This window comes from Bubalus bubalis, chromosome 5, assembly GCF_019923935.1.
Source record: "Bubalus bubalis isolate 160015118507 breed Murrah chromosome 5, NDDB_SH_1, whole genome shotgun sequence".
Classification (NCBI taxonomy): Eukaryota; Metazoa; Chordata; class Mammalia; order Artiodactyla; family Bovidae; genus Bubalus; species Bubalus bubalis.
The window spans coordinates 29,779,231-29,792,596 of NC_059161.1; the positions used below are offsets into that span (position 1 = coordinate 29,779,231).

The window sequence follows — 13,366 nt, forward strand, 5'->3', positions numbered from 1 at the left end:
AGAATCCAGAACCGGTCCCTTCTCCCCCAGCACACATCCACTTAGATCACTGGACAAGTGTTTATTGAGTGCTGCCTGTAGCCAGGTCCTTAGCCTCTGGTCCTGGGAACCAGGGGCCACAGATGCGGCCCCAGTGGGACAGCAAGAGAGGGAGGCAGCCCCTGTGCACCTGTGTCTTCCACGGGGTCCAGCCACAGCTGCCGCCTCTTCGACATGATCCAGGGCACTGGTCACTGTCACCATCCCCCACCTGCTTCCACCATCGAGGGGAGCAGGGCCGGGCCCAGAGCTGGGGCCCCACCGTGGGGCCCAGAGCCCTTGCTCCTGAGGGCCAGCCTGGGCCAGCTCCAGGGAGGGCCTGGCACGGGCCCTTTGCACTTCACACCCACAGGTCCTCCTGGCGGCCCTTGTTCTCTGACAGCCGCTCACCCCGCTCCTCCTCAGGGAACTGGCAACTGCAGGCGTCCTCAGGTGGGGGTGGCGGGGCCTCCAGGAGCTGGGTCTCTGCAGAGGGGCCGCAATCAGCAGGCAGGCAGGCAGGGGACCCCCCCTCCCCAAGGCACAACTGACCTGGGGGCCACATTCTTTGCCTCCTCAGCTGCCAGATGTGCAGGCTTAGCTGGGTCACGGTCAGGGCCAGGATGCAGGCAGCCAGGGAGAGGATGACGATGGTCAGCGAGCTGGGTGGTTCAGTCGGCCGTAGCCCCAGGCTGCACACAGCATTGTGCGTCTTGTTTCCGGGAAACAGGGTGGGAAACCCAAGCTGGACGCAGCTGGGACACACGAACAGAGCCCTCAGTCAGCCCTCGGCGGCGCCCGAGCACTCCTCCGCACTGCTGCAGTCCTCTGAGCTGCTGGGGGTCACTGCACCAGAATTGACAGCAGAGGCCCCGCCTTCAAGCCTGCCTGCACCGCCCACCACCAGAAGGCCCCACCAGCACTCACTCTGCCCAAGGTTTGCAGCGGCCCTCATGGCCCCCAGAGAAGGTCCCCACGGCACAGTCAACACACTCAAAGCCGAATTTGAAGTTGCCTGGAGACAGACAGACATACACTGGCTGCAGGGGTGGCTGGGGTGGGATCCTGCTGGTGTCTAGGTCCCCAGCAGGACTCCACCCCCCTACCTTATCCATTTGACAGGAGCCTCTGGTACCCACAGGACCTGGGCCTGGGATAAATCAGGTCCCCAGTGTGCCCCTTTCCAGGGCAGGCTGTGACTCAGGGCTGAGTGGAGGGTCCCTGAAGGGATATGGGGGAGGGGAGGGATCTGCTTGCAAATGATGGTGCGGAGCTGGGGGTGGGGTTGAAGCCTGGCAAGAGCCAGGCTGGGCCTTCACTTGCTCCAGGAGGCTGGGGAGCAGGAGGCTGGTGAGGGCCCTGGAGATTGGGGTAAGGCTGTGCCCCAGTCATCCCTAGGCTCCCCTGCCCCCAAAACCTCACACAGCCCCCTGCTGCCCTCACTCCCCAGCCCCCACGTGCTCAGGCAGGCCCCGCCCCCCAGGTAAAAAGTCCCTAAGAGATTGAGAGGCTCCTTCCAGACAAGGGGCTGAACTCCAGACTGGGCTCCGCCTGGAAGGTCAGGGTGGGTATAGACCTGGACATAGTCTGAGCCAGGGCCTAAGGGCTAGACAGTCCTGGACACCCCTCTGTTCCTCACAACCAGCCCTAAGGGCATCATTTCTGGACAAAGACACCTAGGCCAAGAGAGCCACGCACACAGTGGGCGCTGTGCCTCCAGCAAGGGCTGAGATGCCAGAACAAGAGAACCGCCTGCCCGCCAGGGTTCCATAGGACCCCACACTGGTGCCCATCTGCCCAGAGGGTGTCCGTACCCCTACTTGCAAGCTTTCTTCCACGCCAGCTGCTGTGAGCTCTGGCTGGGCCCTGTCAACGCCCCTGGCCTGCACGGGCCACCCCCGCCAACCGCTTACCCTCAGGCTGCACTCCCTGGCCAGGCGGGCAGGAGTGGTACTTGCAGCTCTTACACTGTGGGTCTCCACAGTGGAACTCGGGCTGGATACACTGGCAGTCCCGCTCGGCACAGGTCCCCTCATCTGGGCAGGCAACAAACAGCTCTCTCAGCAGCTGGGGGGGGCCCCCTCCCCGGGGCACCCCCTCTTAGCCCCCAGGGAAATGGCAGGCAGGGAAGGGCTACCTCAGCTGGGCAGAGTATTGTCTGGGAGGCAGGACCCTGGCTTGGTCCAGCTGTGCCCCTCCCTCCTGGGCACCCAGCTCCTTCACCCACCTGGCCTGGCTGCATCCCCCATTGCCCTGAAGCTGCTCTCACCCAGGGTAACCATGACTCAGTGTGACCCGGAGCCATCCCGACAGACAAAGGGGTCGCCTGGGAGATCTACTCCCTGCCCCCTCTCCATCCTGCATGGCCCTCAGCTGCCAGGACCCTCCAGGCAGCCTGCCCATCCCTCCCCGACTGCTGTCTACAGTGTCCACGACACTGAGACCTAAACTCTAAGAGCCCCTTACCACCCCCCAGGTCCTGGCAGGGTGACACCCTGGGTGTTTTCCGGGGGATATTTGTCCCCAAACTGACCCATTCCACTTTTCTCCCACCCAGATATGCAGGTCCGAGGCAGGGAGCTGGCAGAAAGAGGGGTGCAACCCCAAACTAAGCCTGAGTGATGGCCAAGGGCTCACTACCCACTCAGAAGGAACAGGGACAGCCCTCCTCTACGCTGGGACCCCTGACCTGTCTTGGGGAAGGTTCCCACACCCCCTGCCCCTGCCCCACCTCCCAGCCACCATCCCCCAACCCCTAATCCCCAATCCCCAAGCCACTTCTGCCTCCGCCGGGTTGCGCTGGGATCAGGGCTTTGGACCCAGAAAGCTTGCCCTGAGCACGGGACGCTCGCCGCGCTGCCGCCCTCCGCGCAGGGGCTCCCGCCTGCCTTACCTGGGGCGCAGAGGCAGCAGCGTGCGTCTGTCCCCGTCCCATGCAGAACTTGGCCAGGGCTGCAGCTCAGATCGCCGAGGGGTCGCTGGCCCAGGCCCAGCGCGCAGAGCAGCGCGACACCGCACAGGGCCACCCGCGCGCCCCTCGCCCCCATGGCGTCCCCCTGGCCGCGCGCCCCGCGGTTTTAGGAAGCAGGGCCCTCCCGGACACGCCCAGATCCCGCCCCGCGGGCCGCTCCGCCTCGGCCACGCCCCAGACAGGCCCCAGGAACTGTTCCTATGCGGGACCCCCGAGACCCTGAGACTCAAAATCCAAGGCGTGGGCGGAGGTTTGGGGCAGTGAGGCTGCTCTGGAAACTTCAGCGGCGAGGACGCGTCATCACACGTCTGTCCAGAGCACAGGACGAGCCACCGGACGTGAACTACGGGCTCTGGCTTAGGACGAAGTGTCAGTGCAGGTTTGTCTTTTGTAACAAATGCACTGTCCTCAGGGTTATTGAATTTTGCAATAAGGAGTTCATGATCTGAGCCACAGTCAGCTCCCCGTTTTGTTTTTGCTGACTATATAGAGCTTGCTCCTTGGAAGAAAAGCTATGACAAACCTAGACAGTATATTAAAAAGCAGAGACATTACTTTGCCCACAAAGGTCCATCTTAGCCCCCAAAGCTACGGTTTTTCCAGTAGTCATGTATGGATGTGAGAGTTGGACCATAAAGAAAGCTGAGCACTGAAGAATTGATGTTTTCGAACTGTGATGTTGGAGAAGACTCTTTAGAGTCCCTTGGACTGCAAGGAGATCCAACCAGTCCATCCTAAAGGAAATCAACCCTGAATATTCATTGGAAGGACTGATGCTGAAGCTGAAGCTCCAGTACTTTGGCCACCTGATGTAAAGAGCTGATTCATTGGAAAAGACACTAATGCTGGGAAAGACTGACGGAAGGAGAAGGGGATGACAGAGAATGAGATAGTTGGATGGCATCACCAATCATGGACATTAGTTTGAGCAAGCTCCAGGAGTTGGTGATGGATAGGGAAGCCAGGCATGCTGTAGTCCACGGGGTCACAAAAGTCGGACACAACTGAGCAACTGAAGAGGGGGTATTGATGGGGGGAATGTTCCCCCTCACTTGCTGAGAACCTGAAACTGCTATAAAAAAAATACCTTTTTTTTTAATTCAAGGGATGGGAATTCCCTGAAAGTCCAGTTAATAGGACTCAGTGCTTTCACTGCCTTAGGCAGGGTTAGGGTTAGGGTTCAATCTCTGATCAGGGAACTATGATCCCACAAGTTGTGTGCAACCAAAAGAGAAAAAAACAATTCAAGGGGTCCCAAAGGGACCCCAAAAGAGCAGGTCCCATCATAGGCTGCTGAGCAACTGACCACAGAGGACAAGACACCTGGGAGACCCATGTGTGAAGGTGACCTTGGGGGATTCCTAAGTGATCATGCTTTTTGGCCCAGGAATTCTTTTCTGGGAACTAAATGTGACCTAAATGTGTGTGCCTTGTCAGGGGAAACACCACACGTATCCCCAGCCACATCACAAGGAGGGCGGGCGGGGGGTGGTCAGAAATGTTTTCTATGTAAAACCTGAGGCCACCAGGCCTGAAGGAACTGGAGTGTGGGTGGGCACCGGATGCGGGGTGGCAGACAGCACCCTGAGTCATTGGGAGTGGGACAACCCTCAACAAGGACTGCTTCCTCACTGTGCCCCTTGGCTCCTGGCTGACCCCCTCTCTACCTCCAGCTTCCCCAGGGGGGCGCTGTGAGGCCCCTCCAACACCCAGAGCGGGTGGGATGAAATCCCTCATTCTCTGAAGTCTCCAGGCCAGGGACCCCACAACCTCCCAGAAGTCCTGGATTGCCAACACTGAGCAGCCTCAGAATCCATCCAGGGATCAGAACGAGTCCCTGCTTTCTGACTATTAGAACAAGCCCCCCACTTTGGGAGATTAGGACAAGTCTCCCCCCGCCCCTCAGCTTGGCCAAGTGGGCCTGGCCAGGCTCCAGGCATCACACACACTGAAGGCTACGGCTGCGCAGACACCTGAGAGGAGGAGCCAGCAAGGAGACCAGTCATTGGCTGAGCCCTGCAGACTGGGGAGGAGCGGCAGTCCAGGCTGCAGCCCTGACTGCCCTGCAGACTTCAACCCAGCTCTCCCCACAGGAATCCCATCAGCCCGTGGGGATGTGCTGGCCCCTGATGGAGCACTTGAGCTCTTGAGGCTGAGAACTCAGCCTCCAGAAACAGCAAGTCAACCCTGAAGTGGGGAGGAGGGGCTGTCCAGGCTGCAGTTCACCGTAAGACTGTCCCTTGTCTCTATGAACCTTAGTTTCTTTACCTTAGTTTCTGGGGTCCTGCCTCCTTCAAGCCTCCCCAGATTGCTTAGCCCTCCAGTGGAAGCTTGATACAGGGGAAATGGGCAGAGATCCCTGGGAATGCTGTAGGGTGGGCAGTGGGGGTCCCACGAGTGTGATTTTGGTGGCACCCATAGGTATGTTGAGGGCCATGACCTGGTGACCAGGGCAGACCCATGAAACTTGGTTTGAGAATGACAGGATTTGTGACTCAAGTCCCAGAACGTGCAAGGCCCTCCTCAGAGAAGCAACTGGGCCCTACAGAAAAGGGAGGGTCTCTGCGGGGGCTGTGGCTCTGGTTGCTAGAGGGCAAGGTGAGACCTCTAGGACTGGCCCTGAGGACTACCAGATTACAACTCAGCTCCTAGACTGGAAGAGGGTTTGAGCATTCGCTGGACCCCAGGGCAAGGTGCGGAGCGGAGAACTGGGCAGTTCTGGACCTTCTGCCACTGCTCATTTTAAAGGCCTGAACAGTTAGGTCTGTACCTAACTGTTGGCGTCACCCCAATTCTGGTAAGAGCCTAAGAAAAAAATGATAAATCCCCTAAAATGATGCTTGTCCAACCAGGTCCTCTCTATTGGCCCTTCTGGAAGCTGACCAGCACAGCAGGCACTAAGGAGCAGCTGTCTGTGCAAAGGGGACTGCCACCTGCAGCAGCAGGAAACCAGAGGGAGGGTCGTGTGTGACAAGAGGCAAGACTGACATCGGGGGTGGGGAATTGCGTTGCCCTCTGGTCCCCAAGGCTCCGGAAGGGCCCTCCCACGCAGCCACAAGCTGCGGAGTTTCTGTGACCTGGCACTGCGGGGGAGATCTCTATCAGCCAGCTGTATTTTCCAATACTTTTTTGAGCAGCTCATCACATTTTTCATCATTTGTCTCAGCTCACACAAGTGACGCTCATTCATGGGGTCCAGCTGTTAATCAGGAGGGCTGAGGGAGGAGGATGGGGAGCCAGGTGAGGGCCCTGGAGCGGGGAGGGCCCACTGTGGGCATATCGGGGCGGGGGGGGGGGGTGTCTGTGGACCCAGGGGGTAGCTCAGCAGGGTTTAGGAGGCTTGTCAGCAGAGACAGGAGTGGAGAGTGTGCTTAGCGGCAGCAGCAAAGCAAACTGAAAGTGATCAACCTCTGTCCGTCCATCTGTCAGCTGTTCAGAGGTGGAGCCGCCACGCAAGGGGTCAGGTGGGGGGCTCGTGGCTGAGGGAGCAGCTGGGAGGTTTGGGGAGGAAGCCCCTTCCCATGACCTTCGACTTCCAGGCCCTAAGGCCCTGGGCTCTCCCTTAGGCCCCTCCGGCTTGTTCCGTAGCCTCTCTGCACAGTCTCTGCACTGCCCAGGGACCACAGGCCCCTGACCGGTGGTGCCAATTTGTTGCCCGTTCTAAGGGCACAGGGTGTGTGTGTTCACTGCTGCATCCTGAGAGCCTTCCAAGAACACATTATGGTCCCATTGTCCCTTTTCCCCAAGAGGCCACCAGGGACCAGAGGTTTGAGGAAAGATGGATGGGCCTCTGGGGCAGCTCTGGGGAGAAAGCCAGGCCAAGAAACTTTGGGCAGGGGACAGGACCGCAGCCTGACACATGTGGCAGGAGCATCTTCAGCTGCTGTAGGGCCCTCTTGGTGCAGCGATGCCTGGGTCCTGGCCACCGGGTGGGGAAAGGTGTGAGAGCAAGCCAGGTGCTCATTTGCCAAGTGCACCAGGTGAGGCCTCGGGCTCTTGCCCGGTTTTTCTCTGCTCCTCCACACCCCCCAACAGCAGCTTGGGAGTCTTTTATTTCGGTTCACTGTAGCTCTGCAATCTGTCTGAACACCTGGGGCACAAATGTCTATCGGCTGCACAGCATTTCCACACTGACCTGTGCTCCCTGAGCTGTTTAACCTGCACACCTCGAGTGAGCCCTTGGCCACTTGCCCCAAGTCCACACCTCTGCCCAAGCCAGGGCTGCCCCCAGTGCTGACCAGCAGATCGGTCTGACCATGAGGGCTTTTACAGCCCACAGGTTTCCCACCTGGGAAGCTTTTCGCATAATGGTGCCTATTCTGTTCCCGCCCAGGGTGGATGAAGGATCAGCCCTGTCAGAAGCATCCAGTTTCCCTGAGGGCATGGAGCTGGTCTCACGGGACTCGGGGGCCCTGCAGGTGTCGTGGGGGTCATAGGGTCACCATACACTTGGGTCTAGCAGGGCATGGGGTTTAAGAAGAAACAGACACTTGTGCCCTCTCCTGGGAGGGGCCCTAGCAGCCCAAAGGGTAGTCCTGGATGACCTTTGGGGCCAGGGCCTCAGAGTTCCCATCAGTACTCAGCCCGTGCCAGCCCCTCCCAAGTGGCCCAGGGAAGGTCCCTGGTTAGGGTCTCACGTGGCTGACAGGTGCAGCACTGACCCCCCAGGGCACTTATTTTGGCTCCCCCACCCCCTACAGGTGCTGGGATGTGCCCAGGGAACAGGACAGCAGCCCTGGGATCTGTGAGGGATCCAGGAGCCCCTGCCCACCCCCCAGCCCCAGGCAGCCCAGTCAGAGGCCCACATCTGCCAACGTCATTTATTGGGGGCCCACTCTGGGCAGGGAGTATGCACAGCATACGTAGCACAGCCCAGGGCCAGCCCAGGAGCACCTAAAACGGCACAGGGCAGGTGTCAGGGCACCACGCGCAGGGGTGACAGGGGGGCAACCTGCACCTGGGGGCCCCCACTGCCCCTCAGGGGCCCCAGCCTGGGGAGGGGTCACCGGCTCCCACCCCAGCAGATGTTGTTCAGATCTTGGCCAGGCTGGAGTTGGCATCAGTGTGCTCCTCTTGGATAGGGGTCCGGAAGCTGTTTCCCCCTGGGGAGGAGGTACAGGCAAGAGATGGGAGGTGGGCAGGGGTCCCGCACCTTGGGAGGCTGTCTGGTCTGGGGCCCACCACAAGCACTCACCTGGGGGCTTGGGGGTGTTGGTCAGCAGCCTCCAGGCCTTGTGGTGGAGGAGCAGGGCCAGCATGGCAGCCACAGGGGCAAGGAGGCCCAGGCCCAAGCCGAGGCCCAGGACAGCGGACAGCTCAGGGGCTGCAAGGAGGCAGGGCCTGCTGGGTGGGGTCTGCCAGGGGAAGGGACCCACAATAGGGAGGGCCCCACCGAGCCCAGAGGGTGTCTCTATTCCCATCCTCCCCACCCATCCCACTCCCCTTTTGGGTTGGGGGGAGGGCCCTGATGGGGCAAGGCCAGGTCCCCTTACCCTTGGGGGGCTCTGTGTGGGGCATGGAGGACCCCTGTGAGGCCTTAGACCAGGAGGTGGTGGGCTTGGCAGTAGTGGACTGGACTGGGGGGCCCTGGGTCTCCCACGGTGGTGTGGCCGGGGGGCTCCTGTCCTCACAGATGGCGTCCGAGCTGCTATTGGCTGCCCTCAATGTTCGCTTTCCTAATAAGGTGCAGCTGAGGGCGGGCAAGGGTGTTGATCAGGCCAGAGTCCCCCTTCTCCTCCCCCATCAGTGGTATGGGCCCAGAACTGGGGCAGTACCAGGGAGATGTGGGAAGCAACAGGGGTCCACACTGGTCACTCAGGCAGCATCAGAGTCCAGGCCAAAGGTGGCGAGGAGAGGGGCCGCAGACTGCCGGGCCCTCCTGCACTTAGCCTGCTCCCACCTGCACCTTCCTCTCCCAAACCCCCGTCTACTCTCTTCCTGCTTGCTCTGGCTCAGCCCAAGGACAGGAACCTTTCCGCTGTGAGTGAGTGAGGCTCTCACACTCCTGGGGCCTGGGCTGGTGTCTCAGAGGCTCCCTACACTGACCCAGCAGGAAGGCCAGTGGGAAGCTGGGCCAGGGCTGAGCAGGCGTTATGGTGGGAACAGGGACTATCATGGAGTGGGGCGGGGCAAGGGCTACAGGGATTCAGGCCCAGGAGCTCCCCAGCCAGCAGCTTCCTACTCCCAGAACTGACCCCTGGCTCCCAGACCCCAGGCCACCCAAGCCCTCCGGCCACAGGGACACTCACTTGGTCCAGGGCTGGCAGGCCTGGTCATTGCCCGGGGAGAAATGTCCTGGTGGGCACGGGGCACAGTCTGCAACAGAGTCAGCAGGCTCTGCCCATCGGCCACCCCTGGGGTGCCCAGAGACTCATTCCCCAGGGTCTCCGAGAGCCCCTCCCCACCTGCATGCCACCCGTGGGCCCTGACCTGGGAGACCCCCACCCCCATCTTGGTGTGATCTGCTGGGGAAGGGGCATTCAGCTGGGGCTGGGGTGGGGGCTCTGGGAAGAGCAGTGACAGCATGAGGGACATGCTCCTTCCACATAGCTCCCAAGGCCTTCCTCACCAACTCCACGCTTGTAGCCGTAGCTGTCCTGGGGCTGGCTGCCCGGCCTGCAGCCACAGACCGTGTCTCTGGTGGGTGTGCATCTCTGCTTGGGTTCACTCCCACTTCCTGGGGGTTAGGTGGGATGGGTGCAGTCAGTGGGGAGGCCAGAGCTGCAGAGCAGGCTGAGGATGGGGGTCAAGGGTCCACAGCCACCTTCCCGACCAGCAGCCCCTCACAGCTGGGCGGCTTCTGGTTCTCTCTCACCACGCACGCCACATCCCTCCTGGTCACACGGCCCCCAGGGTCACCCGCGGCAGCTCTGACCACCCTTCTAACACCCTCCAGTCTGCTCAGGACCCTCTGCAGCCCTTGACTCTGGGTCTCACCCTACCCCCACCCCAAAGCCACGTGGTCCTGGCCCCCTAGGAAGGGGAGGTGCCCTGTCGGTCGTTTCAGCTGGCTGTGGGGCCCCGGGAGGCAGGGCAGGCCCCGCTACGGTCGAGTCTTGATGTGGGTGCCGGGCACCCATGGTGCTCACTCTGGCTGCACTGGGTGCAGGGCTTGCAGGGCTCGTAGTTGACGGCTTCATTGTAGTAGCCGGGCTTACACGGGCTGCACACTGTGTCCTGGTTGTGGTTACAGCGGCTTTCCATCCCATAACCTGCCGAGGGAGGCCGGGGTCAGAGCCGTGCGCAGCCCGGCGCTCCCTCAGGAGCCCCACCTGACCTCTGACTGGCCTGTCATCCCAGACATGGCTCCAGATCACCCACAAACCCAACTCCACTTGCCTCACGACACCTGCAGCGCGTGACTCCATCTGCAGGTCCCTGCCGCCCCATCCGTGTCCTCCAACCCTGTCTCCTGGTCCTAGGTCCCTGCAGGCAGCCCTCCCCGACTCCATGTCCCGGCCACTCACCTGGCGGGCACTCTTTGCAGCACCTGTTGCCACTAGGGTAGGTGTCCCCAGTACAGTGGGGCTGGGCCGCAGCACCCAGCACAAGCCCGAGGAGCAGGAGGGCTGAGCCCGGCGCCCTGGGCGGCTGGGTCCCCACGCACATTCTCAGCTCCTCTCAGCTCCGAGGCTCTGGGAGTCTGGGGTTTTTCCTTGCAGGATGTGGCTATAAGGGCTGCGGGGGAGGAGTGGGGAGGGCCAGAGGAGGGGACCAGGAGGGGACTAGGAGGGCCCCAGGAAGCGCTGGAAGGCAGCTAGTCTGGGAAGCCCACTCCCAGCCTTCTCTTCTGGCCCCGACCCCACGACAATGCCCACAGGCCTAGCCGGCAGCTGTGGTATGTAGACCCAGGGCCCGAGGGGGGACCCGCAGCTCCCCCAGCCCTACTAGGGCCATGCCAGTTCTCCAGCCCAGCTGGTCTGCACCCACCACAAGACGCTCCCATTCCTGTCTCACGGTAAAGTGGACCCGAAGCTCCTTCAGCCAGGCATCTTGGCTGCCCCCCTGCCCTGCCCGGCCTAGCCAAGCTGCCCGGACCAGAATGGTCTTGGGATGCCTTCACCTGGCTCGCTGCTTCTAGACTCCCACTCTCTCTGCAGGGCCGACCCTCAGGAGAAATGGGGGGGCCGCACTGATGCCAATCCTCACCCTCCACTCCGCCAAAGGCTGCCCAGAGTCCGTGGGTGAGCCAGGGCAGCACACGGGGTCAGGCATCCACTATGGGGGAGGGGAGGTGGTACTGGGGGCTCTGGAGCACGGTCACTGGCCCAAGTGTACAAAAGTAGCCCAGACCAATGCCAGCAGTTCTGGTGGATCAGGCACCTCCTGACCAGTGCCCACAGTGAGCGCCAGCCTGGGCATGTGTGTGCAGGCGTGTGCAGGTGTGAGAAAGCAGCTGCATGTCCCCGAGCAGGAGGCGCCGGGGGCTGAGTTCATGTTAGTGCCACAGCCCGCACGTGGAAGCCCAGCCCTCGTGCGGCTCTGCTGGAAGAAGGGGCCTCTTAGGGGGCAATGATGGTGGGGTGGGGTCACAGGTGGGCCTGATCCCGTGTGGCTTGTGTCCACGTAAGAGGAGGTCAGGGCACAGACATGCACAGAGGCCGACCACATGAAGACCCAGAGAAAACAGCTGTCTACACGGCAACACCGGCCATGCCCACACCTGGGTCTCCGATGTCCAGCCTCCAGGACTGGAAGAGGATAAGCCGCCCACGCAGACCCAACATAGCTGCTGGTCAAGCACTGACAGGTGTCCTGGGTGTGATGTGTGCCTGGGAGGGTGTGTCAGCCACACGTGTGGCACGCATGTATGGTGCTAGCCCCACGTGCCCGGACGTGTGTGTGCTGTCCTCGTGAAGCCCTGGGCTTGTGTCTAGAAAGGGTGGCCCATGAGGACAGACCCTTGCTCTGCCCCCTGGCTGGACGAGTGCAGCCTCTGCCAACACTCTGGAGGCCGTGCCAGGCTCTCCCTGATCCCACAGCCACCCGGGTTCAGGGGGGACAGGAAAGACAAGCCCCGGGGGCCCTCGGGACAGTGGGACGGCCGGTATGCCGGCACTGTGGGGAGAGGGGAGACGAGCACAGGCACGCATGCACACACGTGCACATGCTTCCTCCCACACAGAGCTCTCGTCCTGGTGCCCCAAGGCAGAGGCTGTTCTGTGTCTTCAGTGCCTTTAAAATCTGAACCAAGAGACAGGATTCTCTGCTTAACAGTTAACCTGAAGCTTCAGGCGGGGAGCCTCCCGCAGGGGCTGGAAATCCCCCTCCTCCTGGTGGTGACGGGCACAGGTAAGAAGTGGGGCTCCCTCCCCACCTGCAGGAAATTCCACCAGTCGGCTCTGCCCGCAGGCCTCTGCCCCAGCCTCCAGAGAGGGAGGGTCCCCAGGGGAGGGGTAGAGCCCCCAGGCAGTCTGCTATACACGCATGTGCGTGCAAGTATTGTACCCCTCTCCCACTGAAGGTGAGAAAAATATTTTTAAGACAAACTATAGCTTCTGAGATGGCAGTAACTCAGGGCCTGGCAGCACCCTACTCCTTACAGGACCACACTACCCTCTGCCCGAGGCCCTAACACCTGCAGCACACGGGGTCCACATGTGGCAGCCCATGGACCTGGCTGATTGACATCTCTGTCCCAGCTAAGTTACACCTGCTGGCGGCTGCCCGCCCACACGCTCAGCCCCAGCCACCGCCATGGCCCCGCATTCTGTCTCAGTTCTGAAAACATTCTTTCCTCTTGTTTGTCTGGAAACCAGCTCTGTTGCCGCGCCCTGCTCCTCTGGGGCAGCCCCTCCCCACACTGCTCGGAAGCAGGTCACGTGGGCAGCTCAGGCTGGCCCTGATGCCCACCCGGCCAGAGCCCCCACCCCAGCCGAGGCCCACATACACCATCTGGCCAGGTGAGCCATCCACTGAGGCCCTGTGGGCTTAGGCCTCCAACGGTGCCTGGCAGGGGCCAGCTGGGAGGCCGCGAGCTTGGTGGGTGACCCTCCCTCAGTCATCTGACCCCCAGTGTGTCATCTCCTCCACCCCACACGCCAGCCACGCACCAGGCATGGCAGACCCTGGGAAGGAGCCAGTAGAGGACCTGTCACCTCATCTCCCCCACTGCAGGCTCCCAGCTCCCCAGCCTCACCACAGGGCTGCCCTGGGCTACTCCTCCCCGTCTCTGGCAGGTAGCCCCAGGCCAGGACTCCTGTGCTTTCCAAACTCTGTGAGTGCCCCTAGTTCTCTACCCCCATCCCTGGGAGCACTCATCCTCAGAGCCCCCCTCCGTCCTAAAGTCCCATTTCCTCCTGGTCCCTCCCGGGTAGCCTCACCCAGGCCTGGACTCTCGCTCCTGACTTTAAATTGGCAGCTGAGGCGCTAGGAAGC

The 13,366-nt window shown here is 61.4% G+C and overlaps 2 protein-coding genes across 3 annotated transcripts; both read right to left on the minus strand.

Moving 5' to 3' along the window:
* Positions 1–46: 46 nt before the first annotated feature.
* On the minus strand, positions 47–3,368 carry TNFRSF18 (TNF receptor superfamily member 18). 2 transcript variants are annotated; one of them, XM_006066970.3, is made up of 5 exons: positions 2,912–3,337; positions 1,932–2,054; positions 946–1,033; positions 571–773; positions 47–504 (listed from the first exon to the last, which is right to left on the minus strand). In XM_006066970.3, the coding sequence occupies exons 1-5, from the start codon at positions 3,063–3,065 to the stop codon at positions 380–382; spliced, it is 693 nt and encodes a 230-aa protein (XP_006067032.1). In that variant the 5' UTR covers positions 3,066–3,337; the 3' UTR covers positions 47–379. The 2 variants fall into 2 exon arrangements, with proteins under 2 accessions (XP_006067032.1, XP_044799947.1); XM_044944012.1 differs by having other exon boundaries at positions 47–773; positions 2,912–3,368.
* Positions 3,369–7,795: 4,427 nt separating this feature from the next.
* Positions 7,796–13,337, minus strand: TNFRSF4 (TNF receptor superfamily member 4). Its single transcript, XM_006066965.4, has 7 exons — positions 10,456–13,337; positions 10,078–10,200; positions 9,558–9,665; positions 9,238–9,304; positions 8,482–8,678; positions 8,184–8,312; positions 7,796–8,091 (listed from the first exon to the last, which is right to left on the minus strand). The coding sequence occupies exons 1-7, from the start codon at positions 10,595–10,597 to the stop codon at positions 8,021–8,023; spliced, it is 837 nt and encodes a 278-aa protein (XP_006067027.1). The 5' UTR covers positions 10,598–13,337; the 3' UTR covers positions 7,796–8,020.
* Between the last annotated feature and the right edge of the window lie 29 nt (positions 13,338–13,366).

Bases quoted from the DNA above. Each gene is read 5' to 3' on its own strand.
- TNFRSF18 (XM_044944012.1), bottom strand. From the start codon at position 3,065: ATGGGGGCGAGGGGCGCGCGGGTGGCCCTGTGCGGTGTCGCGCTGCTC. The intron at 2,055-2,911 runs GTAAGGCAGGCG...TTGCCTGCCCAG, and splicing joins CTGCTGCCTCTGCGCCCCAG to ATGAGGGGACCTGTGCCGAG. The intron at 1,034-1,931 runs GTAAGCGGTTGG...GTCTGTCTCCAG, and splicing joins CCAGGGAGTGCAGCCTGAGG to GCAACTTCAAATTCGGCTTT.
- TNFRSF4 (XM_006066965.4), bottom strand. From the start codon at position 10,597: ATGTGCGTGGGGACCCAGCCGCCCAGGGCGCCGGGCTCAGCCCTCCTG. The intron at 8,679-9,237 runs GTGAGTGTCCCT...GCCCGCCCTCAG, and splicing joins GCCTGCCAGCCCTGGACCAA to CTGCACCTTATTAGGAAAGC. The intron at 8,092-8,183 runs GTGAGTGCTTGT...CCTCCTCCCCAG, and splicing joins CAACACCCCCAAGCCCCCAG to GGGGAAACAGCTTCCGGACC.